The 24,224-nt window shown below is 62.5% G+C and overlaps 8 protein-coding genes and 1 non-coding gene across 11 annotated transcripts; 6 read left to right on the top strand and 3 right to left on the bottom strand.

The window, feature by feature from the left end:
- Positions 1 to 289: 289 nt before the first annotated feature.
- Positions 290 to 4,030, top strand: TAF12B (Transcription initiation factor TFIID subunit 12b; the record flags this gene model as incomplete). The annotated part of the gene is made up of 5 exons (XM_062766906.1): positions 290 to 628; positions 681 to 1,235; positions 1,274 to 2,113; positions 2,173 to 3,448; positions 3,494 to 4,030. The coding sequence occupies 5 exons, from the start codon at positions 290 to 292 to the stop codon at positions 3,913 to 3,915; spliced, it is 3,432 nt and encodes a 1,143-aa protein (XP_062622890.1). The 3' UTR covers positions 3,916 to 4,030.
- A 200-nt stretch (positions 4,031 to 4,230) lies between these two features.
- On the top strand, positions 4,231 to 8,144 carry PCH_Pc12g07500 (the record flags this gene model as incomplete). Of its 2 annotated transcripts, XM_062766904.1 has the most annotated exons (5): positions 4,231 to 4,458; positions 4,548 to 4,619; positions 4,713 to 4,977; positions 5,176 to 5,322; positions 5,392 to 6,086. In XM_062766904.1, the coding sequence occupies 5 exons, from the start codon at positions 4,240 to 4,242 to the stop codon at positions 5,538 to 5,540; spliced, it is 852 nt and encodes a 283-aa protein (XP_062622889.1). The 2 variants fall into 2 exon arrangements, with proteins under 2 accessions (XP_062622889.1, XP_062622888.1); XM_062766905.1 differs by lacking the exons at positions 4,231 to 4,458; positions 4,548 to 4,619; positions 4,713 to 4,977; positions 5,176 to 5,322 and adding exons at positions 6,666 to 7,402; positions 7,453 to 7,504; positions 7,529 to 8,144 and having other exon boundaries at positions 6,076 to 6,575.
- A 69-nt stretch (positions 8,145 to 8,213) lies between these two features.
- On the bottom strand, positions 8,214 to 9,258 carry EFG1 (rRNA-processing protein EFG1). Its single transcript, XM_062766903.1, has 4 exons — positions 9,054 to 9,258; positions 8,870 to 8,989; positions 8,668 to 8,822; positions 8,214 to 8,596 (listed from the first exon to the last, which is right to left on the bottom strand). Exons 1-4 carry the CDS (start codon positions 9,243 to 9,245, stop codon positions 8,266 to 8,268), a joined length of 798 nt encoding a protein of 265 aa, XP_062622887.1. The 5' UTR covers positions 9,246 to 9,258; the 3' UTR covers positions 8,214 to 8,265.
- Positions 9,259 to 9,408: 150 nt separating this feature from the next.
- On the bottom strand, positions 9,409 to 11,365 carry DED81 (Asparagine--tRNA ligase, cytoplasmic). The gene is made up of 3 exons (XM_062766902.1): positions 11,250 to 11,365; positions 10,817 to 11,205; positions 9,409 to 10,775 (listed from the first exon to the last, which is right to left on the bottom strand). Exons 1-3 carry the CDS (start codon positions 11,305 to 11,307, stop codon positions 9,462 to 9,464), a joined length of 1,761 nt encoding a protein of 586 aa, XP_062622886.1. The 5' UTR covers positions 11,308 to 11,365; the 3' UTR covers positions 9,409 to 9,461.
- Positions 11,366 to 12,990: 1,625 nt separating this feature from the next.
- On the top strand, positions 12,991 to 16,005 carry SPAC4A8.06c_1 (AB hydrolase superfamily protein). Its single transcript, XM_062766901.1, has 7 exons — positions 12,991 to 13,324; positions 13,362 to 13,784; positions 13,836 to 13,954; positions 13,993 to 14,405; positions 14,444 to 14,522; positions 14,555 to 14,793; positions 14,830 to 16,005. The coding sequence occupies exons 1-7, from the start codon at positions 13,051 to 13,053 to the stop codon at positions 15,734 to 15,736; spliced, it is 2,454 nt and encodes an 817-aa protein (XP_062622885.1). The 5' UTR covers positions 12,991 to 13,050; the 3' UTR covers positions 15,737 to 16,005.
- LOC62_01G000467 lies at positions 15,976 to 16,058 on the top strand. Its single transcript has one exon. It is a non-coding gene; the product is annotated as a tRNA-Ser (tRNA).
- Positions 16,059 to 18,670: 2,612 nt separating this feature from the next.
- Positions 18,671 to 19,469, top strand: LOC62_01G000466 (uncharacterized protein). The gene is made up of 4 exons (XM_062766900.1): positions 18,671 to 18,804; positions 18,841 to 18,894; positions 18,936 to 19,176; positions 19,221 to 19,469. The coding sequence occupies exons 1-4, from the start codon at positions 18,721 to 18,723 to the stop codon at positions 19,412 to 19,414; spliced, it is 573 nt and encodes a 190-aa protein (XP_062622884.1). The 5' UTR covers positions 18,671 to 18,720; the 3' UTR covers positions 19,415 to 19,469.
- Positions 19,450 to 20,218, bottom strand: ump1 (putative proteasome maturation factor ump1). Its single transcript, XM_062766899.1, has 4 exons — positions 20,083 to 20,218; positions 19,905 to 20,000; positions 19,747 to 19,848; positions 19,450 to 19,697 (listed from the first exon to the last, which is right to left on the bottom strand). The coding sequence occupies exons 1-4, from the start codon at positions 20,200 to 20,202 to the stop codon at positions 19,506 to 19,508; spliced, it is 510 nt and encodes a 169-aa protein (XP_062622883.1). The 5' UTR covers positions 20,203 to 20,218; the 3' UTR covers positions 19,450 to 19,505.
- Positions 20,219 to 20,628: 410 nt separating this feature from the next.
- hhp1_3 (Casein kinase I hhp1) lies at positions 20,629 to 24,201 on the top strand. Of its 2 annotated transcripts, XM_062766897.1 has the most exons (4): positions 21,599 to 22,302; positions 22,366 to 22,558; positions 22,612 to 23,258; positions 23,324 to 24,201. In XM_062766897.1, the coding sequence occupies exons 1-4, from the start codon at positions 22,209 to 22,211 to the stop codon at positions 23,368 to 23,370; spliced, it is 981 nt and encodes a 326-aa protein (XP_062622882.1). In that variant the 5' UTR covers positions 21,599 to 22,208; the 3' UTR covers positions 23,371 to 24,201. The 2 variants fall into 2 exon arrangements, with proteins under 2 accessions (XP_062622882.1, XP_062622881.1); XM_062766898.1 differs by having other exon boundaries at positions 22,612 to 24,201.
- The last annotated feature ends 23 nt before the right edge of the window (positions 24,202 to 24,224 follow it).

Genomic DNA, 24,224 nt, shown 5'->3' with positions numbered 1-24,224 from the left:
CATCTTCATCCAACTTTCTTCACATCCATCCCACTTGGTCACAAGTCGTCCCATACGCATACCCCTTTGCACAAAAGACGACACGGAACGACTCGACACACGGTGCATTGTTGCCCTCGTTTTCTAGGCCCAGCCTTGCCATTGCCGCGACTCGAGATCACCGGGGGCTTGCTCGCACCCCTCTCGTCACCGCCGGCCACCCCTTGGCGCCGTCTCCACTTCATCACTCGGCTGGGACCATCACGGCCCCAATTCCCGACAGTAGGCTCCAGCGCATTGGGGAGGCAACATGTCGGGCCCGATCAACATGGAGGCGGTCCTCGCCAAGTTTCCACAGATTCTTACTCCCGCCGAGAAGCAGATGTCGCCAGACGTGCGAAATGAGATTCTTAGAAAGCGCGTTCACCTCATGTTGGCCGACCAACAGAATAGGCGAAAGCAGACCACGGCACAGCAGCAACAAGCACAAGCACAGGCGGCAGCAGCAGCGGCAGCAGCAGGACAAGCAGGCCCGTCCGTAATTCGGCCGCCGCAAGCCGGTCAGGTCGGTCAAACGCCCAGCCCACGAGTCGGCATGCAGCAACCCCAGCAGATGAATGTTCAGCAGGCTCAGCAGCTGGCCCAAAACGTAAGTGTGCTCTATGTGTAGGAGAAAGAGATTGCTGATATCCCTGGAGCAGGCAGCGCTGGCAGAGCAGATCCGTCTACAGCAACAGCAACAGGCACAACAGCAGCAGCTCGGTCAGCAACAGACGCCTCAGCAAGTGCAGGCGCAGCAGGCGGCCCATCAGCAGCAGTTACAGATCCTTGCAACACAACACAGGTTACAGCAGCAGCAACAACAGCAGCAGCAGCAAGCGCAGCAGCAACAACAGCAACAACAGCAGCAGCAACAACAAGCCGGGACACCGGCAGGTGCCGTCGCCACCCCTCTCGCGAACCCATTGAACCCATTGGGGGCCGCAATTGCGACACCCTCTCCACAGGCGCAGCAGTCACCAATGGCCAACCAGGCTGCTCTGGGACAGTCTCCAGTTGCACAGCGCATGCAGGCTGCCGCGAGCGGCGGCGCGGGGCCCGGTATCGCCCAAGCAGGCACGCCTGGTGCGGCTGGTGGAGGACCGCCCCAAGGGCTGAACATGTTTGGGAGCGATCCAAGCAAGATCATTGCCAACATGCCTGAACTTCTCAAACTGCGCCAATTAGGTCAAATGCCTCCTGAAATGCAGAAGACGGTGAGCAATACTCGCCTGGAAGAGTGTTGTACTGACAGATCCAGTTTGACGCGCTCATCAGCACGCCCGAAGTCAAGAACTACCTCCAGCAGATCAGCCAGCGACAGCAGACGATCCGCCAGAACCTAGCCAACAACGTCAGCCAGCAGTCACCCCAGCAGGGTAACGCGACCTCGCAGCCGACCGCCATGCTCGCCGCCCAGCAGATTGCTCACCTGCAGGCTCAGCAGCAAAGGCAAGCTGCGCTCGCTCGCCACCAGCAGCAACAGCAGCAGCAGCAGGCTGCCGCGGCCGCTGCCGGCCTCGGCCCTGATCAAATGGCCCAGTTCGCGCCACAGCAGCTCGCTCAGTTCGCCCAGCAAGGCCAAATGCTCACTCCGCAACAGCAGCAACAGCTCCACCAGCAGCAACAGCAGCAGTTCTTGCTCCAGCAGAACCCGCAGCTGTTGCTCCGGCAGCAACAACTGGCCAACCAGCAAGCAGCGGCGAACCGCACGCAGGCGCAGGCGCAGGCTTTGGCGCAAGCCCAGCAACAGCTTGCAAACGGCGGCCAGCCCAACATGCTGCAAGGCTTGCAGCACCAGCAAGCTCAGCAAGTCCTCCAGGCGGCTCAGGCGGCCCAGCTTCTCCAACAGCAACAACAAAATGCCCAGGCGGCAGGCGTTCAGTTCACTCCTCAGCAGATGGCACAGGCAGCGCAAGCAGCGCAGGCAGCGCAGGCAGCACAGGCAGCACAAGCAGCACAGGGGGCAGCACTTGCCGCTGGCAACAACTTTGGCTCTCCCCGTCCCCCCGCACAGGTCGCCAACAACTGGGCTGACATCCGTGCTAAGCTCGCGACCCTATCTGAGCAGGACAGGGAGAAGGCCTTTGAGAGAGTACGTGCCTGATTTTGACTTGGAGGTTGAATGACGGCTAACACACACTCTCTCTATAGAATCCCAAGCTTAGAGCGTTGTACCACTCCAACATCTCGTTGCAGACGACTCAGCTCGCTCAGCAGCAAGCACAACAGCAGGCCGCTGCCCAAGCAGCACAGCAGCAGTCTCAGCAGGCTCAGCAGGCTCAACAGGTCGCCGCCGCCGCTCAGCAGGCCCAGCAGCAAGCCCAGCAGCAGCAAGCCCAGCAGCAGCAGGCTCAGCTCCAGGCGGCCCAGCAGCTTCAGCAGCAGCAACAGCAGCAGACAGCTCAGCAGCAACAGCAACAGCAGCAACAGATGCAGCAGCCCGACCAGCAGCAGCAGCAGCAACTGTTGCAGCAGGCTCAGCAACAAGCCCAACAACAGCAGCAGCAGCAGCACATGGGTGGTGTTCCGATGCAAGGCAACGCCTCTCAGATGCAGGTCCGGCCACCTACGCCAATGGGCTTCCCTGTCCTCAACAACGTGCCCAACCTTCACATCCCAGCGAACAAGCAGCGCAATCTGGCAGCTCAGCAGCAGCCTAGCACGCCGACCGCCACGCAGTCGCCCCAGGTCCGCCCCACCGCTCCGTCCGTGGGCACGCCGTCGAGCGCCGCCGGTGGCACCCCACAACCCGGCCAGCCGACGCAGCCACAGCGCCTCTTCCCCGGTGGCATCCCCGTTGCACCAGGCCAGCAGCCGGTTCGCCCAGGGTTCGTTCCTGGTCAGCACATGACACCGGCGCTCATTTTATCCGACTTGGATAAGAAGAACGTTGTGCCTCAGGCCCAGACTGTGCCACAGCGTTCGACAAACGATGTGGTGTCGGGAGCGCTTGACCGCTCCAATTCGCTGCTGTCCAAGGTCTCCTGGCAGCCGTCGGCTGAGAATGATGCCGCGCTTAGAGAAAGCCTCCTCCGTCTGCAGCAGCAGTCTACGCGTTCGGCTGGTCGCTCCACGCTCCTCGAGGGCATGTCCACCGTCCCCGTTCTGGCCGGTGTGCTCGGCGAGAAGCTTCCTTCCGACCTGCGCGCACTGGCCGAGGGCGACGCCGACGCCAAGAGCGAGGCATTGGAGAAGGCTGGCAAGAAGCATGACCTCGAGGGCAGCGGCATGCCTGGCCAAAAGAAGCTCAAGGTGCAAGAGTTTGCGCAGACAATCGACAAGAGCTTCCAGATCGACCGGCCAGTGGAGGACGTCCTTCTCGACATGGCGGACGAGTACATTGACCTCGTGACTCAGACTAGCTGCCAGCTGGCCAAGCACCGCAAGGCTGGGGCGATCGACCGCAAGGATGTGCAGTTTGCCTATGGTGGGTTGACACGCTCATGTTGGATCTTCAACTGACACACCACAGAGTCTCTGTTTGGCCGCTCGCTGCCAGGGTTCTCGTCGGACGCCATCCGACTGGACCAGGCTCGGTCGTCACGTCGTGCGCCGATCTCGGCTCAGCGTGCTGCCAAGCTCAAGCTTGTCAATGACTCGAAGATGAACTGGCGCAAGGAGAAGGACGAAGCGGCCAAGGCGATTGAGCAGGCGGCGATTGCAGCAGAAGCCCAGGCGGCCCTTGGGTTTGCTGGCACTGGCGACGTTACCGCGGTTGCGTCCCTCGCGACGTCGGTCACTGGTACGCCACAGGTCGCCACGGCTGGCCTTCCGGGTACCTCCGGTGCTGCTCTCCCCGCCCCAACCTCGGCGCTTGGACTCGGCGACTCGGCGCCCCAGGCCCAGCCTCCATCTGTGATTGTGTCGGCTCCGCCGGCCACCGTTGTCGTGTGATGATAGCAGCAGTCGTAGTAAAAACGCCAGCGAGCGAGCGTTCCCCATCTGTTGTCCCTGCCCCCATCCCTATATTGTATCACCCTCATCACAGTATTGTTTACATGCATGGCCCATTGTGAGTCTAAAGCAGCAGGAAAGCAGGAGGGTGCAGGTGCAGGCGGTTTGTTGCCACAGTGTGTCGGGTTGCGGATTCCGTCATGCGACCGGACCTCCACTTTGCCGACTGACCGAGTGACGCCGACGCCTCCGTCATTGCCGTTGTTGCTCGAGCTGGTAACAACGACGACCAACTCTCTTTGCATCGTCACATCACCCTCAACCATGTCTCTCCGTGCGGCCCACCTCCGGCCTCTGGCGCAGCTCTTGCGGCCTGCTGCTGCCGTGCCGGCGTCGTCGTCGTCGTCGTCGCCCCGTATTAGCTTTGCGCTGCGACGCACATTCGGGTTTGACGCAGGCGCGAGCGCACCCGGCGGCTACCTTGACGACAGTGTCAACCCCGTTGTGCGAAACACGCTGGTGCCGATTGTTGTCGAGCAGACGGTGCGTTTGGGGCATGGTGTTTGGCCCAGCTGGGTGCTGCGCGCTGCCAGGGGATGCAAGACGTACCGATGCTGACACGCCCTACCTAGGCTCGCGGCGAGAGGAGCTACGACATCTTCTCGCGGCTGCTGCGCGAGCGCGTCATCTTCCTCGGCGGGCCGGTGAGTCACAAGCGGCTAACGGCTGGCAAGCGAGCGAGCGAGCGAGCAAGCAAACACAACACAACAACAGGCGACTGACACCAACACCACCAGGTCGGCGACGCCATGTCGTCCCTCGTGACTGCACAGCTCCTCTTCCTCGAGGCAGAGGACGCGACGCGCCCCATCAGGCTGTACATCAACTCGCCTGGCGGGAGCGTGACGTCTGGACTCGCCATCTACGACACGATGCAGTACATTTCTGCGCCGGTGCACACGTTCTGCCTGGGCCAGGCGGCGAGCATGGGCTCGCTGCTCCTGGCTGGCGGGGAGCCGGGCAAGCGCTTCTCGCTGAAAAACTCGAGTGTCATGATCCATCGTGAGTGTGGTTGGTTGGCTGTTGTCGGCGTGTGCCTGCGGCGACGGTGGCTGCGGTGCGACGAGCTCTTCTGGCGGCGCAACGAGATGCTGGAACCAGCATCTAGCGTTTCTGGGCACGCCGAGCCCCGCCAGTTGACCGTGTTGGCAAGGGTGGCAAGGGTGCACTGTACCGGGGCGCTGAAACTGGGTGCCTCAGAACCATCGGGCGGCGCGTCTGGCCAAGCATCCGACATCGCACTCCACGCAAAGGAGATTCTAAGAATACGCTCCGTCCTCACCGACATCTACGCCGACCACTGCACGCGCGAGGGCGAGGAACGCGGCGTTGCGAGGGAGCGGTTTGGTGAGTGGCCCAGGCCAGGGGAAGGGTGCAGTGAGATGGCCCAACCTGCTGACACTGGTCGCCTTGCAGAGAAAGCCCTGGAACGTGACTACTTCATGACGGCAGCCGAGGCCCTCGACTTTGGCATTGTCGACAAGATTGTGGAGCGGCGCGCAAAGGACGAGGACGCCGAGCTGGGTGACGGCTCAAGCAGCAGGAACCAGGAGAGTGACGCGTGAGGACGACGCGGACACGGCACAGCCCTGTGGCCGGCGGTGCAGTGCCGCCGGTTTGTCTGTGTCGGGAGCTGTCGTCGGGAGGTTGGTGCCACAGCGTGCCCGCCCGCCCTTACGACGCGTCTCGTAACACATGGTTTTGGCGCATCACACCATCCAACCTTGCTCGTCTCGTTCCCACTATCCATCCTCTACTCGTCCACCATTTCTACCTTCTGTACTGCCCGGCGGCTCTGGGCCCTGCTCGCTCGCGGCACCCAGTTCCAGCAACGAGGAACAGGGGCGACATTCTGTGACAGGCTATCCTGACGTCGTCTCTTTGTTTCGTCGAGGCACCCCGACCCCCACCCCACCCCATACAACAATGGTTAGCGACGACAAACACGTCGAGCTGCTTGCCGCATGCATATGGTCTGGTATAAGATCGCCGCGGAGACAAGAGCGTCTCTTCATCCCATCACCCTCTCTCTCTCCACTGACCAGGACCCGGTGTCCGCTGCCCCCCCTCCACCTCCGATCCCGCAAAAGTTAGATTCACATGAAGGCCACGTTCGTCCTCGGCGCGCTCCTGGCGCTCACCGGCGCCGCTGCCTCGCCGGTCAAGCGCCGCCGCCTGGAGCCGCGGCTCACAATCGCCCCGAACGCGACGACGAGCAGCGATGTGGCCAGTGCGTCCGGCAGCAGCAGCAGCAGCACAAGCAGCGTGAGCTCGTTCTTCACCACCGCGTCGGCCGTGGCACCAAAGTGCCGCCCCAAGTCCAAGTCCTCATCGGCAGCACCGTCGGCACCCACGCCGTCCGGCCCGTCCGACATCGTCCTCCCCTCCTCTTCGGCCCCCTCGTCCTCGGCCAACGGCACGGCCCCGACCGCGAGCCCCGACGTCAGCGCCAGCCCCAGCCTCGCGCCGACGGCCGTCCAGTCGCAGCCCTCTCCCGCCGGTACGCCCGGGGAGGCTCCCGCGGCTAGTCCTAGTGGCGCCAAGAGCGATGGCATTCCCACGCCTGCCACAAGCCCTTCGTCCTCTGCGTCTGCCTCTGCGTCAGCCTCTGCATCAGCCACTCCCTCTGTCTCGGCCTCGACCTCGACCTCGTCCGAGAGTGGTATCACCCCGGCCTCGTCGCAGCAGAGCGCTGCACCGACGTCTGGCTCGCCCGCCACGACCTCGTCGCAGAGCCCTACCCCGACCACGACCTTCTCCTCGGCCCCGGACTCGGGCAATGCCTCGCGTCCCGACGCCACGGGCGCGCCCGTGCCCGACGCTGGTGCTTCGTCGGACAAGCTCGTCTTTGCGCACTTCATGGTCGGCATCACGTGGCCGTACCAGCAGGCCGACTGGGAGGCCGACATCCGCAAGGCGCAGTTGTACGGCGTGGACGCGTTCGCGCTCAACATTGGCCGCGACGAGTACAACCACGCGCAGTTGACCAACGCGTACAATGCCGCCGAGGCGCTCGGGTTCAAGGTCTTCCTGTCGTTCGACTTCAACTGGTGGAAGAACGACCAGGTCGCCGACGTCGTCAGCTACCTCAAGGAGTGGGCGTCCAAGCCCGCCCAGCTCAAGGTCAAGGCGAACAATGCGGCGTTTGTCTCGACGTTTATCGGTGCCGGCTTCGACTGGGCGAGCGTTAAGCAGCAGGTCGGCTTCCCCCTGCACATTATCCCCGGCAACCTGCGCCCCGACGACGCGGGCACGCAGAGCCAGATCGCCAGCGCGGCCCTCGACGGCCTCTTCTCGTGGCACGCTTGGCCGGGCCAGGAGAACAACATCCCCGTCGACGCGAGCCTCAACACCGACACGGACAAGGCGTACCAGGCACTCGTGGGCAAGAACAACAAGGACTACATGGCGCCCGTGTCGCCTTGGTGTAAGTGTCATGTGGCGCACCACTTTGAGCCCAGAGCTGACTTCCCCCAGTCTTCACCCACATCGGCTCGGACAAGTCGTACACCAAGAACTTCCTGTTCAAGTCGGAGCAGCTGTGGCACTACAGGTGGCAGCAGATCCTCGACCTGGCGCCGCAGTACGTCGAGATTGTGACCTGGAACGACTTTGGCGAGTCGCACCACGTCGGCCCGCGGCCCGCCGCGGCAGGCGACGACGGGAGCGCCGACTACGCCGCGGGGCTGGACCACACCAAGCTCATGGACCTCGCCGTGCCCTTCATCAAGGCGTACAAGGCGGGCGGCAAGGCGCCCGTCGTGGACAAGGACTTTGTCGTGTACTGGCACCGCCCGCACCTCAAGTCTGCGTCGTGCGACGCCACCGACCCCGTAAAGGGCAGCGCGAGCAAGGACGTCCAGCCGGGCGGCGTGCCGGCCGGCAAGCCGCAGGGCTGGGAGTTTGTCGCCGACGTCGTCTTTGTCGCCGTGTCCTCGAAGAGCGGCGCCAAGGTCACTGTTACTTCGGGCTCGAATGCGCCAGTCACGCTCGACGCCCAGGCCGGTATCCAGGTCTTTGAGGTGCCCATGGGCACTGGCCAGCAGAAGTTTGAGCTCTCGTCCGGCGCCGGCTCGGCATCCGGCACCTCCGAGGTGCCCATCACCGCTGGCTGCTGGCAGGACAAGCTGTACAACTTCAACTTCCACTCGGGTCTCGTGTCGGCGTAAGCGTAAGCAGCCGCCTAGACCACATCATAGATATCTTCGTACCGCGCTGGTCGCTGCTGTAGACCAGCATGTATCTCTGAACAATCATTACATACAAGTCTGCGCCTGCTCTAACCCCTTCCTACCCCTCGAAGAAGTCGTCCTCGGCATCCGACGCCTCCTTCTCCTCCTCCGCCGCAGCGGCCACGACAGCCTTGGGCGCAATGTCGACGTCGCGGCGAGCGGCGCCGGCGCCCTCCTCCTCGGGCGTGGCGCTCAGCTTGCCCTCGCCCATGAGGCGCTGCGTCTCGAGCAGCATCTCGCGCCGTTTCCGCGCCGACTCGTCCAGCCCGTCGGCAGACTGCGAGAGCAGAGGCGGGAGCTTGAAGCCCTCGTCATCGTCGTCGTCGCCGCCGTCCTTTGCCTTGTCCTTGGCGTCCGAGGGGAAGAGCGAGATGTACTTTTGCGTGTTGCTGGGCGTGGCGTCAGCACGAGATGGCAGCACACGCCTGGCGCCGTGCTGAGCAGCGCGCTCTCTACTCACGGGAAGTGCAGCACATAGTTGAGCATGACCCTCGCATCGGCGAGCTCGGCCTCGGCCTTGGCCAGCTTCTTCCCGCTGAGCTTCTTCTCCCCGCCAAGCTTGCGCTGCGCGCGCTTGATCACGCGCGTGAGCTTTTGCCGCTCAAAGAACTTGACCTGGGGGGGTTAGTTGGGTGATAAGGGGGTGAGCAGAGGCTACGTACGGCGTGGTACTTCGCGCCGTTCTTGCGCTCGACGTCGCGCTTCTGCGCCGTCGCGAGGTCGGCCTCGAGGGCCGCGAGGCGGCGCTGTGTCTGCACGCGGAGGCTGGGCTCGAGGTTGTCCTGGCGGCGTAAGTAAGCTGAAGGTCTACGAGTGATGCCCAGCTTGGGCCATCCCGCTACACACCTTCGCAAGCAGCCGCTTCGTCTGCCGGATCGACCCCTTGAGCTTCGACAGACCCGGGATGCCGTCCGCGCTGCGCTTCTCCAGCGGCAGCGGCTTCTTGTGCCCCGACGCCGTCTTGGACGACGACCCAGCGCGGTCGTTGCCCCCGCCGCTGGAGTGTCGCTTTGGTCGTTGATGTCGCTCGGCTGGCATCGTGTCGTGTGGAGAAGAGTTGTTGATCGAGATGGGACAATCGGGTCGCATCTTGCACAACCTCCACTACAGCTACAGAAATTTCTGTATTCCCCCACGTGGCAAAAGTTAATCGGCATGACTATCGTCGCGACTTATCTGCACCCTGACCGGCCTGACCTCGTCTCTACAATAAATCGCCATGCATCTAACCCCATATCGACCTCTCCCTCTACATTACGGCGTTGCACGGCCCATGTAACGAGGGTACAATGACGCCTCGCGGACAGTCCAGCGCTTGAGGAACCAGGCAATGAAGCGCTCAACACCGAGACCGTAGCCACCGTGCTCGGTCGTGCCGTACTTGCGCTGGTCGGTGAACCAGTAGTAGGGCTCGTGGGGAATGCCCTCACGCTTGTAGCCGGCCATGAGCTCGTCAAAGTCCGAGATACGCATCGAACCGCCGACAACCTCGCCGACGCCAGGAACAAGAACGTCGACCGACTCGGTAAAGTCCTCGTCGCCCTCGATAGCCTTCATGTAGAACGACTTGAGGATCTTGGGGAAGTTGATGAGAAGGATAGGGCGGTTGATCTGGTCGGTCATCTTGCGCTCAGCGGCCTCGGCAATGTCGTCGCCGACGACGTGGTCCGAGCCGTCCTCCTTCTTGATACCGTGCTCGTTGAGGTACTTGATGGCATCCTTGTAGTCGAGACGGAGGAAGGGGCGCGAGGGGGGAACGAACTCAGGGTGCAAAGTCTTGATGATCTCGGACGCGACGGGGTCGGCAAGGAGGTTGTCGACGACCGTGCAGATGATGTCCTCGAGGTGGTCGAGGAGGTCGTTGAACTTGATGAACACGAGCTCGGCCTCGAGGTGGGTGTACTCGGACAGGTGACGACGGGTCAATGACTTCTCGGCACGGAACGACTCCTGAATGCAGTAGACGTCGCCGAGCGAGGGGAGGACAGTCTCGAGGTACAGCTGGCTCGACTGGGTAAGGTACGCGGGGGCACCGTAGTAGTCGAACGAGAAGAGGGTCGAACCACCCTCGACCGAGGTCTGCACCATGCAGGGGGGAGTGACCTCGGTGATGCGCTTGGTGTTGAAGTACTCGCGGAAGTAGCGGAGGAGGAGGGCACGGAAGCGCATAACAGCAGTGGCGGTCTCGCCACGGAGCTCGAGGTGACGGAGGTCGGCACGGATCGAGGCGTCAGTGTCGGCCGAGAGGCGGCCCTCGAAAGCGTCGTCGCCAGAGGGAGCACGGCCAACAATCTTCCACCAGTCGACGACGATCTCAACACCCTGGGGAGCGCTCTGGCCCTCCTTGACCTTCTGGATCGTGCCAGTGGCCTCGATGGTCGACTCAACAGTCAGGTCAAGAGCGTCGAGCGTCTTGATGGCGTCACCGGAGAGGACGAGCTGGGCGAGGGGGCCCGAGCCGTCACGGAGGATGATGAAGTAGTTGGTCTTCTGGGTACGCAAGCGGTGGACCCAGCCCTGGAGACGGACGCGGTCGCCGATGAGCTCCGGGAGCTGGTAGAGCTTGGCCTGGTGGGTTAGTCGTGCGGCCACAGTTCTCGATAACCCACCTTCTTGGCAGCGGGCTTGGAGGGGTCCTCGACGAGCTTGATCTGGGCGGCCTCCTCGCGGCGCTTCTTCTCACGGGCCTCAGTCTCGAGACGCTCCTTCTCGAGCCTCTCGCCGTCGGCAGCGAGCTTGGCGGCCTTCTTCCTCTGGAGGTCGACGCCCTTGGCGAGCTTCTTCTTGCCGGCACCCGAGAGCTCGGCCCACTCGGCAGGCGCGTCGCCCTCGGCCTCCTTGCGGACGAGGATGTTGACGACGCTCAGGGGGTCCTTGTCGGACGCGGTCGAGGGAGCGAGCGAGAGGTACGCGCCGACGGGGGTGGCGAAGGGCGCATCCTGGGTGCCCTTGCCCGTCTCGTCGGAGCCCTTCTTCTCGTCGACGTAGAGCGTGGGCTCTGTGGAGCGTCAGCTAATCTCGACTGATGATGTAGCTACGCACTAGAGCCGCTGACGCTGAGCTTGTCAGCGACGGCAGATGCGAGTGCGTCTGTCGACATGGTTATAGTGGTTGTTGCAGTGTTGTTGTTGGATACCACCTCGTCGTTTAAAGTGCTCGACCGCCGTGGCTTGCTCGCTGGCTGGCTGCTGGCTGGTGGCTGCCCGTTTCTGACTTTCGACTCGGACGGGTTGGTGCGCGCGCATCATTTTGATACGGCCCGACACCGGATCTTGGACACTAAAGGCGCCTTATACACGTAATATATTTTGTAATCAGGCATTAGCGGCATCAAATATACATTAGAAATCCTTATCGACAGTCTATTTCCTTTCCACCGTCGGCCCACGCCCGACAGCAAAGACACCACACAAATCGAGTAGACAATGTCTCCCGTCAAACCGGCCTTCTCACGATATCCGTGCACTCCGAGTCAACGCTATCGGCTGTGAGCCGCCCATTGATCATCCTGGGCGCGGGCGAGCAACTGAATGCTTGGCGGTGGGAGGTGGCATGGTTAAGACTGACTGTCGTGGCGGGGCTTTCGCCGCCACAAGCACAAGTCGGGATGTACATGGCCAAGTCGAGTAGCAGCAGTGTCTGTGGGCACGTGGCGGACGGTCCTCGCACTGGTTTGTACCAGACCTTCGATCTTGTGTGAAACATGTAATGGCTGGGCCTGTGTCACGTTGCATAGAGGGACTAGACTCTACTGGAGAAGTTGCGACTCCCGGTGGCTGGCGAATAGACATCCGCCAACGTCTCGCTCATCCTGCCCACTGCTCGTAGCCGCCGGTCTCCTAATCCCGGGCCGAATCTAATACAAATCTAGGAATCGATATGAGATACGCCTGCTGCAGTCGCTCGCTTGGTCCACTGTGGCGATGACGACGAGCCCGCGTCACCCCGTCGACACTCGCCGCCTCAACGGTGCTCGGTACCCAGTTATCCCCGGATGGATAGTACGACGGGTACCCCAGTGCAGACGAACACACAGGCCTCTGTTTTCGAGTAAGACGAAGTCGACGGGTCGTGCCGATGAAGTGCGATACTGATGTAGGTCGCCATTGACATTCCACTTGAGATTGTCGAGGTATGTGTACCAAACTCGTACCCGGTGCACCCACCATGCACACTTGCCGATGCAGATCACTCCCTTGAGATCACATGTCCCGTCTACGCGAGGTTCCAATCACCCTAATGCGCGTTCCCTTACCCAGATGAACGGTGGCGAGGAACACGCCTTGCTTGGGGCTTGATCACGGGGGGCCTACGACGCGACTACGAAGCCTCCGCGGATTACACTGCCTCGGTGATGCGGAGCGGGTATGCAGTGTACATGCCTCTTCCGACGACCCATGCTCCACTTGTACAGCAGCATTCTTCATGCACCGTTCGGCGCGACAGGTCGAGCGAGCAGCATGTCAACTGCCACTGTCGAGCGGAGATGGCCCCACTGCCCGCCCACTCGAGTGGAGCCACTGCCAAGTTGTCGCGTCAGTGGAGGTGGCGTTTTCTGGCAAACTAGGCGGAATTGTGTTGTTGCCAAGTCTGGGCCACTGCGTCGACCTCAACGCGGGTCCCGGTCCTCGCCGACCCACGACGACGCAAATGACACGCACCTACAAGACACAAACTGACTGACGGCCCGACGTCGGCTCGGGCCCAAAGGCAAGCCGTGCCCGAGCTGCGGCGCGCATAAGTCGTAGCATGCAGCAGCAGCACAGCCGCGTGGCCTGTATCGGTCGCTCCAACGCTGTGTCTCAACTTTCATCACCACCACCACACCACCAGTACCACCACCATGTCGCCATTCAGCACGGGAAACGTCGTGCTCATGGCCACGCCGACGGTGCTCTCGGCCGCGGTGGAGCACTGTGCGTCCTGGCCGGCGCGGCACGCAAAGCCAAAGGACGCCGAGGCACTCGCCGGGTCGCCAGTCGGCATCAATGACCTGCCCGTCAACCAGCTGCGGTACGACGCAGGAGTCAAGGTCATCCGGCGGTTCCTCGATTACTCGATGGCGCACCCCGTAGAGGAGGTGCAGAGCTTCTCGGGGCAGGAGGTGCCCGACTCGCGTGAGCCCACAGCTGGTGGCGTGACGACTGACCCCAGACGGCGGCTGGCACAAGGAGTGGGTCGGGATTCCCGAGGCGACGATCGAGCGCGCCGCCGGCCTCGTGGCGGACCACCTGCGGACGTACACCCGCGACGGGGACCTCGTGGGCCTCGTCGGCGGGGACAAGTGGTGGCAGGTGCGCGGGCGCGAGCTCGAGGCCGAGTGGCTAGAGGTGAGGTCGAGAGTAAAACCCACGGCTGATGCCAAGCCGAAAGACTACACCGAGCGCGTGAAGCAGTCACACGCGACCCGGGCAAACGCGTCGCCCGCAGCCAGCAACAGCAGCAGCAGCCGGCGCGGGGCTAGCAGGCGCATGTCGTGGCATGGCTTCGAGCACCTCCTCCACCGCACGCGCAGACCAGTCAAGGACGGGTCGGGGGCCGATGTGTGCGGTGACCGGGTCTTGTTCTACGTCCACGGTGAGTGGCACGCAAAACCCCATCCCCAGCGCCGCTGACCCCATCCCCCAGGCGGCGCATTCTTCTTCTCCAGCGTCAACCTCCACCGGTACCAGATCCAGAAGCACGCCAAGAAAGCGGGCGCGCGGGCGTTCACCCCAAACTACCGCCTTGCGCCGCAGTACCCCTTCGTAGGTGGCGACGCGTCGGGACAACCTAACACGCCCAGCCCTGCGCCCTGCTCGACACGCTCGCAGCGTACCTATACCTCATTGACCCGCCGGCCGACTCGCCACAGGCGCCGGTCCCCCCCTCGTCAATCATCATGATGGGCGACTCGGCAGGCGCAAACCTCATCGTCGCCCTGCTGGTCACCATGCGCGAGACGGGGGTTCCGCTGCCCGCGGCCGCCAACCTCGTGTCGGCGTGGTGCGACCTCACGCACAGCATGCCGAGCATCAACGAGTGGGGCGGGGGCGACCATATCATCAATGTTGGGTACGTGCGCCCCCGGGGCACGGCTGACGCCAGGTTCCACTTCAAGCCCAGTCTTGCGTGGCCCCCATTGCCTGGCGACGGGATAACCATCACCGATGAGAAGGGCGAGGAGCAGCATCTCGACGAGCAGATCCACCAGTACTGGTGTGTGATTGCCGCATGGCGTCGCTGACGGACGGAAGCACGAACAAGCTCATCACACATCCCCTCGTGTCGGTCATCAACTCGGGGTCCCTGGGTGGGCTGTGTCCACTGTACTTTGTGCGTGTCGCGAGAGGCTCCGCTGACCCCAGTCTGCCGGCGGCGCCGAGCTCCTCCGCGACGAGATCATCTACCTCGCGCACAAGGCGGCGAACCCAACCAAGTACCCGCCATCATCGCACACGCTAGCAGAGTACCCAAGCCTCGCGGCCCAGGTGGACAAGTACCCGCCCACACACGTCGTTCTGCAGGTCTTCGAAGGCGCGTGCCACGTAGCGCCAACATTGGCATGGACACGGACTGCGCGGCTCATCATCCGCGGCAGTGCCAAGTAGGCCCCCTCCCCGTATCCCACTGACACCACCAGCTTCAACATCTGGGCATACAAGTACGCGTCGAAGAAGAAAATCGACGCGAGCCCGCAGGGTATCCACGATGCGCTGTGCGAAGACCTTGCGTCCCCGCCGCGCTCCGCCACGTCCGAGGCGTTTCGTGATCTGCCACCAGCGATAGCCGTGGGGATGGAGCGCGCAGCGTCATCTCCCGCTACTACCAGCAGCTCGTTATCATCAGGCCCAACGACCCCGGGAGAGCCAGCGCCACCGAAGGGGCACGCCGTCATGGTGATCGAGGGCACTCAGCCTAAGTGGGCCGGGCGAACGATCCTTGCGGAACGCGTGAGCGCGCACGGCGTGATATCAGCCTTCGAGCCCGAGTCCAAGGTCGCTGCGCTCAATACAACCCTTAAAGAGAAGATAGGCTTCATCCGCGCGGGTGGGCCGATAGATAACTGGATCACCAAGCGCACGGAGTGGGATGCGCGCTTCCCGAAAGAGCTGGCCCATTTCCGCGGCGTACGCGAAGCCGACTATGCCCGCGCGAAAGCGACAGGATTCCTCACGCGCTCGCTGCAATCCGAGTCGCCGCCTCGGTGTGCCCTCGTCGCGCTGAGTGACTTTGAGCTCGCGCACAAGGTCGCCAAGAGCGTCGACGCGCCGATTGGCAAGGGCAAGCACGCCGTCGCGCTGTGGGCTAAGCTCGCTGAGCGGAACGGCGATGGGAATGGCGAGAGCGAGGCGGAGGGGGGTGCGAGCCACTGCTGTAGGAGGGGGTCGAAGCGGGGGTCTAAGAAGGCACCGGTAGAGGCTGCTGAGAAGGAGGTGCGGGAGGAGAAAGTGGCGGAGGCCGCGCCTCAGCAGGACGTGACACCGCCGTCGCCGCCGCCTCAGGCCCTCCCCCTCCAGCGCCCAGCATTACCGATCGCCGTGGCGTAGCTTCATAATTATACGCTAGTACACTAGTAGACTATCATAATCGTAGCCATTGCATTGTGTCGTGAGCGCTCGCACAGGAGAGCAGGAGCGACGGCGGTTGCCACACGGGTCGACCGCCACGTGACCACCGCCGCCTCCTCATACCCCGCCAAATCGCACCGACGTCATCGACTTTCCTTGGCGGAGTCGGAAGCCACCCTGAGCCTCAGGCCCAGGTCGGCGGTTCGACTCCCACTCAAGGCGCGGTGACCGAGTGGCCTAAGGTGGCACCTTGCTAAGGTGTTGTGCATTGCACGCGAGAGTTCGAATCTCTTCCGCGTCGGGAATAATCCTTTTGGGGGCGTCGGATGGGGAGGATCGGCGCGGTGAGGGCAGGGGCCATGATCGGCAGGATGTGCGCGTTGTGTGCTGCTTGCTGCGAGGGAGGGGGAGGGAGATATGCTGCGCGCTGGATGGCCGACATCGCCCAACCACTGTCCAAGGCCCGCCACCCTCACGATCCAACAATGCAGTCTACATGCTTTCTATCACTTCCACGCCCGCGACGCATACTTGCCAAACACGGCATTGACGAGTGTCCCCTCGGCATACGGCTCAAAATCGGCGAGCGTGAGCTTGCTCGTCGGGTCGACCGTGTGGACGGCAGTCACTGGGGTGGGTCAGTGGCGGATGAATGAGGCACTCACAAAAGTCGTCCATTGCAAAGTCCATAACGACGACGTCGACGACCTCGTTGTCCGGAACATCGGGAACAGGAGTCATGATGAAGTCGCTGCTGATTAGCTGGCGAAAAGTACGGGAAGATCAACTACTCACACCTGGTCGCGCGAGAACGGCACGGGGATGTGGGGGATGTCGTCCCCACGCCCCTTGCACGCGTCGCGCGTGACGTAGCCCAGCGTGTGGGGCTTCTTGTCTGGCGATCCGAAAGACAGCTCGTCGTCATCACCGCCGAGCAGCGTGGCCGAGACATGCTCCTCCCACTGGTCGGCGAGCCAGTCGTTGTAGATCTTGGTCGCCCTCTCCTCGACATCCTCCCTCGCCGTAGTCGGCATCAGCTTTGACGCGCCGGCGCGGTTCATCTCGGCGAACACCTCTGTGGCGAGGAATGCGGGGAGGCGGGTGTACAAGAACGCCGAGGTGAACGGCGACACCGTCAGCTCGTCGTTCCGGTCAAACGGTCCCTTGAACACATCGAAGCGGAGGGTGCCTGCGTTGCCAATGATGATGCGAGGGCCAGTGCGGTTCTCGTCCTCCAGCACGTCAGGCAGGATCTTGTCTGCCAGAAGGGTGAGCACTGAGCGTGGGTGACCGTACGGGTGGCGGCTCAGGAAGTAGTCGTGCGGGACGGTGCCGAACGGAATGTCAATCTTTAAGTCCTGCGCGAGCCGAGCGAGCGCTGACGAGATGTTGCGTCCAAGCGGTGTATAGAATGTGTCCTTGTTAGTACCGGTGTGGTACTGATACGACACGTCGTTGGCGTCGAGGTAGCGCCTGTTCATGTCCAGGGGCCCGCCGTCATCCTCAGCACCGGGGAGGGACGAGCTGACGAAGCCGATGGTCTCGAGGTATCGTCCTGGCACGAGCCTGGGCGGGGGTGAGCGAAACCCGGGAAGCTTACTCACGCAATCGAGCGGTCGTCGTACTGGACACAGTCGCGGACGTGCGTGTGGCCACCGAAGACAAACACTGGGACAGTGGGGTGCAGGGTGCGAATGGCGTCATACAGAGGGGTCCACTCAGACGTCAGGCCACGGCCCGGCATGTGGCCAACAAGGAGGCTGGGAGGTGAGCTGCGAGGTCATTAATCACCTACAAGAAGTCGGGTTCATCGGAGATCGCATCAAGGAACCACGCCTCGCGCGCGAGCTTTGTCGGTGCTTGGACAGTGAGGTTGCTTCTCGTCAGTACGACCTTAACACTCGGCCTACCGGTCGTGGGCCTTGACTGCGCGTTAGCTAGGCCCTCAAAACCGTAACGCACAGTCAAAGAGGACTCCAAACGCCGTCACCCTCCGTCCCTGGGCCGTCTCGAACTTGGCGAAGCGCTCAGCCACCGGCACAGACACCACCTTCCCGCCCTCCTCGACGGTGATGTTGACATTCGACGTGAGGTAGCGGCCGCCCCACCGCCCGCGGCGGTTGTTCTGGTAGATGTCGAGCGCCGACTCGTACTTGTACAGCTCGTGGTTTCCGATCGCGAGCACGTCGTAAGTGAGCTGCGCGAAGATGTTGTCCGCGGCGATCGCCGACTCGGGCGACGTCGACACGAGGCCCGACCCATCGTGGTGGTCGCCGCCGTCAACGAGGAGCAGGTCGACGCCGCGCTCGGCCGCCTGCGCACGCATGTGCTCTGCAAAGCTGGCGAACGTGCCAAAGTCGCCCGAATAGTTCTGTTGTCAGCGGGGTCCCCGCGAGCGAGCTTACAGGCTCAGGCCAGGTGTTCTGTTGTTATCAGCGCCGGAGCTACCACAGCTACACTGAACTCACGTGCTGGTGGCCGCGGAGCCAGCCTGCTGTCAGCTAATTCCCGCAGCACACCCACCATGCGTGTCGGACGTCGCGAGGAAGTTGACATCGCCCCACGGCAGCGGCCGCGTCGGGACGGGGAGGACGGGTGGCGAGCGCCAAGTCTCGGCCTGGCCGTCGAGGTCGAGGTGCCCCTCGGCGGCGGCGGTGGCGGGGGAAGGCCGCGCGCCGACGAGTGCGGGGAGGAGGAGTACGAGGGCAAGAGTCAGCGCCATTGTGATGGTGGCGAGGAGTGTCGAAGCGCAAGTGCACTCGTCGCCGTGACAATTGTTGTGCACAACGCCATCGTCCATCGCATGACCGAACGGGTCGGGGTTGAGGGGAAGGTGACGCCGTGCCTGAGTGGAGGGAAGGCGGACGGCTCAAGTGGAGGTCTGGTTGGGGGTCGGGTCACGTCAACGCGCGTCGACTTGGACACATTGCTCACGTCCAACTAACTAGCACCACACCACCACAATGGCATCACCCAACGGCGGACTTGCCGGCCTGTACGAGCGCGCGTCGGCGCTCAACCCCGCGTCGCTGATCGGTATCTCGGCGGTGCGTGTGCCGCCCGCCCGGGCAAGCTGACGCCAGGTGCTCACATGGTTCATCGACGTCAAGTCGCTCCGGAACGAGTGGACCCTCATGGTGTGTCCAAGGCGGAGCGAGGCATGCTGACGGGCCCCCAGCTATTCGGCCTTGTTGCCCTCGAGCTGTCGAGCACCGGCCCGCTGCGCTGGTTCCTCATCTTTGTCGCCGTGGCTGGGTTCTTCGACCTGCTAGCCATTGTCGACGGCAGCGCGAGCGGGTTCCAGTTCATCCTCGTCCTCGCGCTCCTCGCGCTCAAGGCGCCCATCTTTGGCTCTTCGCTCGTTCGCCTCCGCGACAAGGGCGGAGACATTGGCTACCCCGGCGTCGACCTGTGGCAGCGTGCGTTTGGACTCTGTGACGGGGACCGTGCTGACGGGTACCAGAATGGCAGAACAACCAGGGATCCCAGGCTCAGCACGCCGGCGGAGTCATTGGCACGGCGCCACGCCCCGCTGCGTCTGCACCACCTCCCCCGCCCGGCGCGTTCCCCTCTGGTGGCGGATACCGCCTCGGAGGCGACGAGGAGAGCCAGGCCCCGCGCAACACCAACCACGGCGGATACCAGCCCATCAACTAGGCCGTACCCCTTTCCGCCCAGCTCTAGACCCACGACATACTTGATAATACAATGCATGTTGTTCTATCCACATACAGACCTTCTCACTCGTTTAAATGCCGCGGCTGCGCTCCATTGCTGCGCTCATGTCGAGCACCTCGCGGAGGTCGGCGCCACCAGACATGAAGTCGGGCGCGTCGAGCGTCTCGTCGGTGCCCTTGAGGATCTCGAGGTGGAGGTTGTGCGAGCCGCCGAGGGGCATGCCCGATGGCGTGGCCGAGAGGAGGACGGGGTGGTGGAGCTCCTGCGGGGTGTCAGTTGGCTACGAGGTGTCAAATGGGCAGCTAACCCACCTCCTGGACGACCTTGACCTCCATGGCTTGCCTCAGGGGAACAGACAGGCCGAACGTGTTGCGCTGGACAGTCGAGCGAAGCTGCTGCTGCGTCTCGGACCACTGGGAAAAGGTTAGTAGGAGCACCAGCAACCTTCCTCGGCACGCAACCGGCGCACCTTCTCAAGACGGGCCTGGAGGGGGCTGGCGTTGCCGGCAGCAACGGTCTGGGCGGCCGACGAGGGGCCGAAGCGGAACGCGTCGTGAACACCAGACTGGGAGTGGTTGGTCGCCTGTAGCCAGTCAGCATTGTGCCGAGCTGGGCATGGTGTCGTCTCCTGCCAGCTCGAGGCATACCTTGGTGGACACGGCGTACTGCTCGTTGGAGGCGTTGACTGTTGGTGGGACGATGCGGTGGGACTGCGGGGTGGTCAGCTTGTGCTGCTGCTTTGCCAGTGTTGGGTCGGTACGTACCATGATTGCTAGTTGTTGTGGTTGTGATGGCCAGAAAGTGATGCAGTTGAGGTTGTAATCGTTGTCGTTGTTGCTGGCCAGCTGCACTCATTGCATCAGCGTCGAGAATGACGCGCGTCGCTGAGCGCTGCAAGGCTGGGTGAGCGACCGTACGGTGACGGCGTTTGGTCTATTGCCGGGCCGTGGCGTTCTGTTGGTGGGAGTGATTGACAGCCACCCAGGGACGCGGGCCACGCCAGTGGGAGCGCCAGCGTGCCAGACTGCGCCAACCAGTCAGCCCAGCTAGCCCAGCCAGCCAGCCAGCCCCGCAACCTACCTGGCGCCAGGTTTGCAGCCCAGCCCAGCCCGCCCCGCCCCGCATCCAGTGCATCCAGCCAGCCAGTGGGCAGTGCACTCACTCTACCAGCCAACCAGCCAGCCAGCGAGCGAGCCAGCCAACGGGCCAGCGCACCACCCATCGCAGCCAGCACCACTGCACCGAGTCACACCCCTGCGCACCCATCACCCACCCCCCCCCCCGCCCCGCCCCTGCCTGGCTGCTGCATCCTGCCTGCCCGCCTGCCTGGCTGCACCACCACGCTATTCATCATTCAACGTCGCATCCTGCTCCATCCCTTCCCCCTTCCCTTCCTTCTCCTCCAATACACTCTTATATCTCTCGTCGTCTCCAAGTCTGCACACCCCTCACTTGGACCTCGAGGTATACCCACTCAACCCTTCGTCACCACCTGGTAAGCATCACTCGCCGCCCTCCTCCTTCTACACACACACACACGCCCGCGCGCCCTCGTCGTCACGCTCCGACGATTTAAATTCTCGCTCCATTCGCCGCGCCGCGCTGCCTGCAGGCTCCGTACTAGGACACTTGAGAGGGAAGCGTGCCAGAGTGACACCTTCCCCGCTTGTCCCGGAGCACCACCAAACCACCACCACCACACCACCACCGCCGCCGACCATCAACCCACCCACCCACACACCCACCACACCACACCGCCGCCCAGTGATTACTTTGAGCTGACTCCTCCCCTCGTCCCATTCTTCTTCACTTCCCATTCGTCGTCATTCCCCCCGTATCGATATCAACACGGGCACCCGTGCGCCTTCCTCGTGCATCGTCGCCCCCCTCCGCCCCGCCCACCGGCCACCGTCCCACCCACCGCGACTCTGCACTCCCGCTCTTGGACGGCCAACTGTCTCATTAGCCCCCTCCCCCTTGCACGCCCTGGCCCGCCGCCCCCCTCGCACCGATCGTCTCGACTGTTGCCATTGGCAGTAGTATCGTCTCTACTTACACTCGCGGCCCCTCACCGACGCCTAAGTGCATCTGCCATTGCATTCGTCGAACCCACGCCCTCGCGTGCCCATTTCGTACCCTCCCCCCGACACACAACAAGACTAGGTGAGTTCGCCTCCTGTCACGCATCACTGGTGCGCCTGGCCGCCTCGCCTCGCCTTGCACTGCACTGCATGCCCGTCCTTTGCGGGCACGCGCAAACACTTTGCCCATACATGCATTGTGACGGGCAGTGTCAATGCAAGGGCCACCAGACTGCGACGTGGACAATTCAAATTTGATTGCTGACCACTACTCTTCTCCTTGTCCTCACCGAATTGCCCTCGCCCTCGTCCTCGACGCTCTCACTGCTCGTCTCGACCGCCTCCTTTGCCCCACCGTTACCTCGCATTGTGAAAACGTCGCGCCGTCTCGTCAATATTTGGGGCAAACCATCAACTCGCGTCTCCTCCAATTCACATTCTGCACGACCCTCCTCCCACGCCGCGTTCGTGGACTCGCCCATTGTCCTTCCATCATTTGGCGCAACCTTTTTGTTCGCTCCGATCTGGTTTTGCTCACTGCATCCGCTCTTTAACTCGTCGTACCCGACCATCGTCAACACCTTCAACTCGACGTTGACGTCACCCTCGTGGCCACTCATCAACCCGTTCATTTCTCCACGACGCCTCGTTTTCATCTACCTTCCCTCGTGCACCGCTATAACCCATATACCATGGCGTACGCCCAGCAGCCCAGGATGACTTCCATGGACCTTCGCGTTGGCGGCAAGTACCGCATCGGCAAGAAGATTGGTAGCGGCTCGTTCGGTGAGTGGAGTGGAGGAGTGGAGAGACGCAGGTCGGAGTGGGCATCAGCTGACTAATGTCCAGGTGACATTTACCTTGGTGTCAACATTGTCTCTGGTGAGGAGGTTGCTATCAAGCTTGAGTCCGTCAAGGCCAAGCACCCTCAGCTCGAGTATGAGTCCAAGGTTTACAAGTCGCTCGCCGGTGGTGTCGGTGTTCCGTTTGTCCGTTGGTACGGTACCGAGTGCGACTACAACGCCATGGTCCTTGACCTCCTGTAAGTAACCAGAGGTGCCGTCAGCGCGCGTGACCGGACTGACACTCCACCAGTGGCCCCTCGCTCGAGGACCTCTTCAACTTCTGCAACCGCAAGTTCAGCCTGAAGACGGTTCTTCTCCTCGCCGACCAGCTTATCTCGCGTGCCGAGTACATTCACTCGCGCAACTTCATTCACCGCGACATTAAGCCCGATAACTTCCTCATGGGCATCGGCAAGCGCGGCAACCAGGTCAACGTCATCGACTTTGGTCTCGCCAAGAAGTACCGTGACCCCAAGACCCACCTCCACATCCCCTACCGCGAGAACAAGAACCTCACCGGCACTGCTCGTTACACTTCGATCAACACCCACTTAGGTGTCGAGCAGTCGCGTCGTGACGACCTCGAGTCGCTCGGTTACGTTCTCATGTACTTCCTCCGTGGCCAGCTCCCGTGGCAGGGTCTCAAGGCTGCCACCAAGAAGCAGAAGTACGACCGCATCATGGAGAAGAAGATGACGACCCCCACCGACGTCCTCTGCCGTGGCTTCCCCAACGAGTTTGCCATCTACCTCAACTACTGCCGTTCGCTCCGTTTCGACGACAAGCCCGACTACTCGTACCTCCGCAAGCTGTTCCGCGACCTCTTCGTCCGTGAGGGCTTCCAGTACGACTACGTGTTCGACTGGTCCGTCCAGCCCCCCAAGGTCACCGAGACCCGTGAGCCGCGCGACGAGTCGCAGAAGTTCCGCATGGCGCCTGAGGCTCACCTCGGCATTGCCCAGGACCCCAAGGCGGAGCCCCAGCGCCAGCTCCGTTCGCAAACGCGTAACATTGCCCGTGAGCAGCAGGGAAACTGGTAAAGGAGAAGAGCACGAGGAGCGCAGGCACGCCACTTTGACCGAGCTGGTCGTGGTGTGACCGTGCGTTCAGGCACAACAGTGAAGTGCGGTAGGAGCGGACGATGGTGGATGGCAGCGGTCGCGGATGCGTAGGAGCCCCTCGGTTCGGCTCGCCACGGAATCACCCCACTGAGCGGACGTCGCTGCACCGCCAGTCACGATTCCCCGGCGCCATGGCTCCGGTTAACGACCATCCCCGACTTTCCCCATTGTCTGCATTATTCTCTCTGCACCCCCCGACTCAAGTTTCAACACACGCGATACCCTAAACTCAATGACACGTTCATCTTTCCACCCATCGACTCGATCCACCACCACCACCCCACCCTTAATCTATACCCCGCCTCGTCGCTTTGCCCAGGCCTCTTGGGACTGCGCAGGCATATGTCTCAGTTCATTTGCGTCGTCAACGATCCAACACCTTTCCCGCAGCGCCGTCGATGCGCTCGCGACCTCATCAGCTGCGACCCTGGCGTGTCTACCTCTCTCGACACGACCGCTCGCCAACCTCCCCCGTACAACAGTCCTCCACCCCTTCCCCTCTCCCTCACCCTGACACACCGTATCCCACCCCTTCTCACAATGACAAACAGCCCAGCGTCGTCACAGCTCCGAGTCCCTGTTAGCCCCCCTCATGGCACGAATGCCAAGGTTGGGCGCGGGAGGGCGCCATATCCGTGTGATGTGCTAGCTTCTGTGCGCTCAAAGTGTGCTGGCTGCCTCCATAAGTTCTGTGATGATGCATGTTAGGTTGATAATGTCTATTGCGCGACTCAGGCACTCG

The sequence above is a fragment of the Vanrija pseudolonga genome, chromosome 1 (assembly GCF_020906515.1).
Source record: "Vanrija pseudolonga chromosome 1, complete sequence".
Classification (NCBI taxonomy): Eukaryota; Fungi; Basidiomycota; class Tremellomycetes; order Trichosporonales; family Trichosporonaceae; genus Vanrija; species Vanrija pseudolonga.
The sequence above is the reverse complement of the archived record's forward strand: the minus strand, read 5'-3'. Positions and strand labels throughout refer to the sequence as shown.

Excerpts from the sequence above, each read along its gene's own strand:
- EFG1 (XM_062766903.1), bottom strand. The coding sequence starts at position 9,245 with ATGCCAGCCGAGCGACATCAACGACCAAAGCGACACTCCAGCGGCGGG. Across the intron at positions 8,823-8,869 it reads ACGGCGCGAAGTACCACGCC|GTCAAGTTCTTTGAGCGGCA; the intron begins GTACGTAGCCTC and ends TAACCCCCCCAG. Across the intron at positions 8,597-8,667 it reads AACTATGTGCTGCACTTCCC|CAACACGCAAAAGTACATCT; the intron begins GTGAGTAGAGAG and ends CGCCACGCCCAG.
- DED81 (XM_062766902.1), bottom strand. The coding sequence starts at position 11,307 with ATGTCGACAGACGCACTCGCATCTGCCGTCGCTGACAAGCTCAGCGTC. Across the intron at positions 11,206-11,249 it reads GCTCAGCGTCAGCGGCTCTA|AGCCCACGCTCTACGTCGAC; the intron begins GTGCGTAGCTAC and ends GACGCTCCACAG. Across the intron at positions 10,776-10,816 it reads CCAAGCCCGCTGCCAAGAAG|GCCAAGCTCTACCAGCTCCC; the intron begins GTGGGTTATCGA and ends CTAACCCACCAG.
- SPAC4A8.06c_1 (XM_062766901.1), top strand. The coding sequence starts at position 13,051 with ATGTCGCCATTCAGCACGGGAAACGTCGTGCTCATGGCCACGCCGACG. Across the intron at positions 13,325-13,361 it reads GCAGGAGGTGCCCGACTCGC|ACGGCGGCTGGCACAAGGAG; the intron begins GTGAGCCCACAG and ends GACTGACCCCAG. Across the intron at positions 13,785-13,835 it reads GGTCTTGTTCTACGTCCACG|GCGGCGCATTCTTCTTCTCC; the intron begins GTGAGTGGCACG and ends CCCATCCCCCAG.
- LOC62_01G000466 (XM_062766900.1), top strand. The coding sequence starts at position 18,721 with ATGGCATCACCCAACGGCGGACTTGCCGGCCTGTACGAGCGCGCGTCG. Across the intron at positions 18,805-18,840 it reads CGCTGATCGGTATCTCGGCG|GTGCTCACATGGTTCATCGA; the intron begins GTGCGTGTGCCG and ends AGCTGACGCCAG. Across the intron at positions 18,895-18,935 it reads GGAACGAGTGGACCCTCATG|CTATTCGGCCTTGTTGCCCT; the intron begins GTGTGTCCAAGG and ends ACGGGCCCCCAG.
- ump1 (XM_062766899.1), bottom strand. The coding sequence starts at position 20,202 with ATGGTACGTACCGACCCAACACTGGCAAAGCAGCAGCACAAGCTGACC. Across the intron at positions 20,001-20,082 it reads AGTACGCCGTGTCCACCAAG|TCTGGTGTTCACGACGCGTT; the intron begins GTATGCCTCGAG and ends AACCACTCCCAG. Across the intron at positions 19,849-19,904 it reads TCCAGGCCCGTCTTGAGAAG|TGGTCCGAGACGCAGCAGCA; the intron begins GTGCGCCGGTTG and ends ACCTTTTCCCAG.
- hhp1_3 (XM_062766898.1), top strand. The coding sequence starts at position 22,209 with ATGGCGTACGCCCAGCAGCCCAGGATGACTTCCATGGACCTTCGCGTT. Across the intron at positions 22,303-22,365 it reads GATTGGTAGCGGCTCGTTCG|GTGACATTTACCTTGGTGTC; the intron begins GTGAGTGGAGTG and ends ACTAATGTCCAG. Across the intron at positions 22,559-22,611 it reads GCCATGGTCCTTGACCTCCT|TGGCCCCTCGCTCGAGGACC; the intron begins GTAAGTAACCAG and ends ACACTCCACCAG.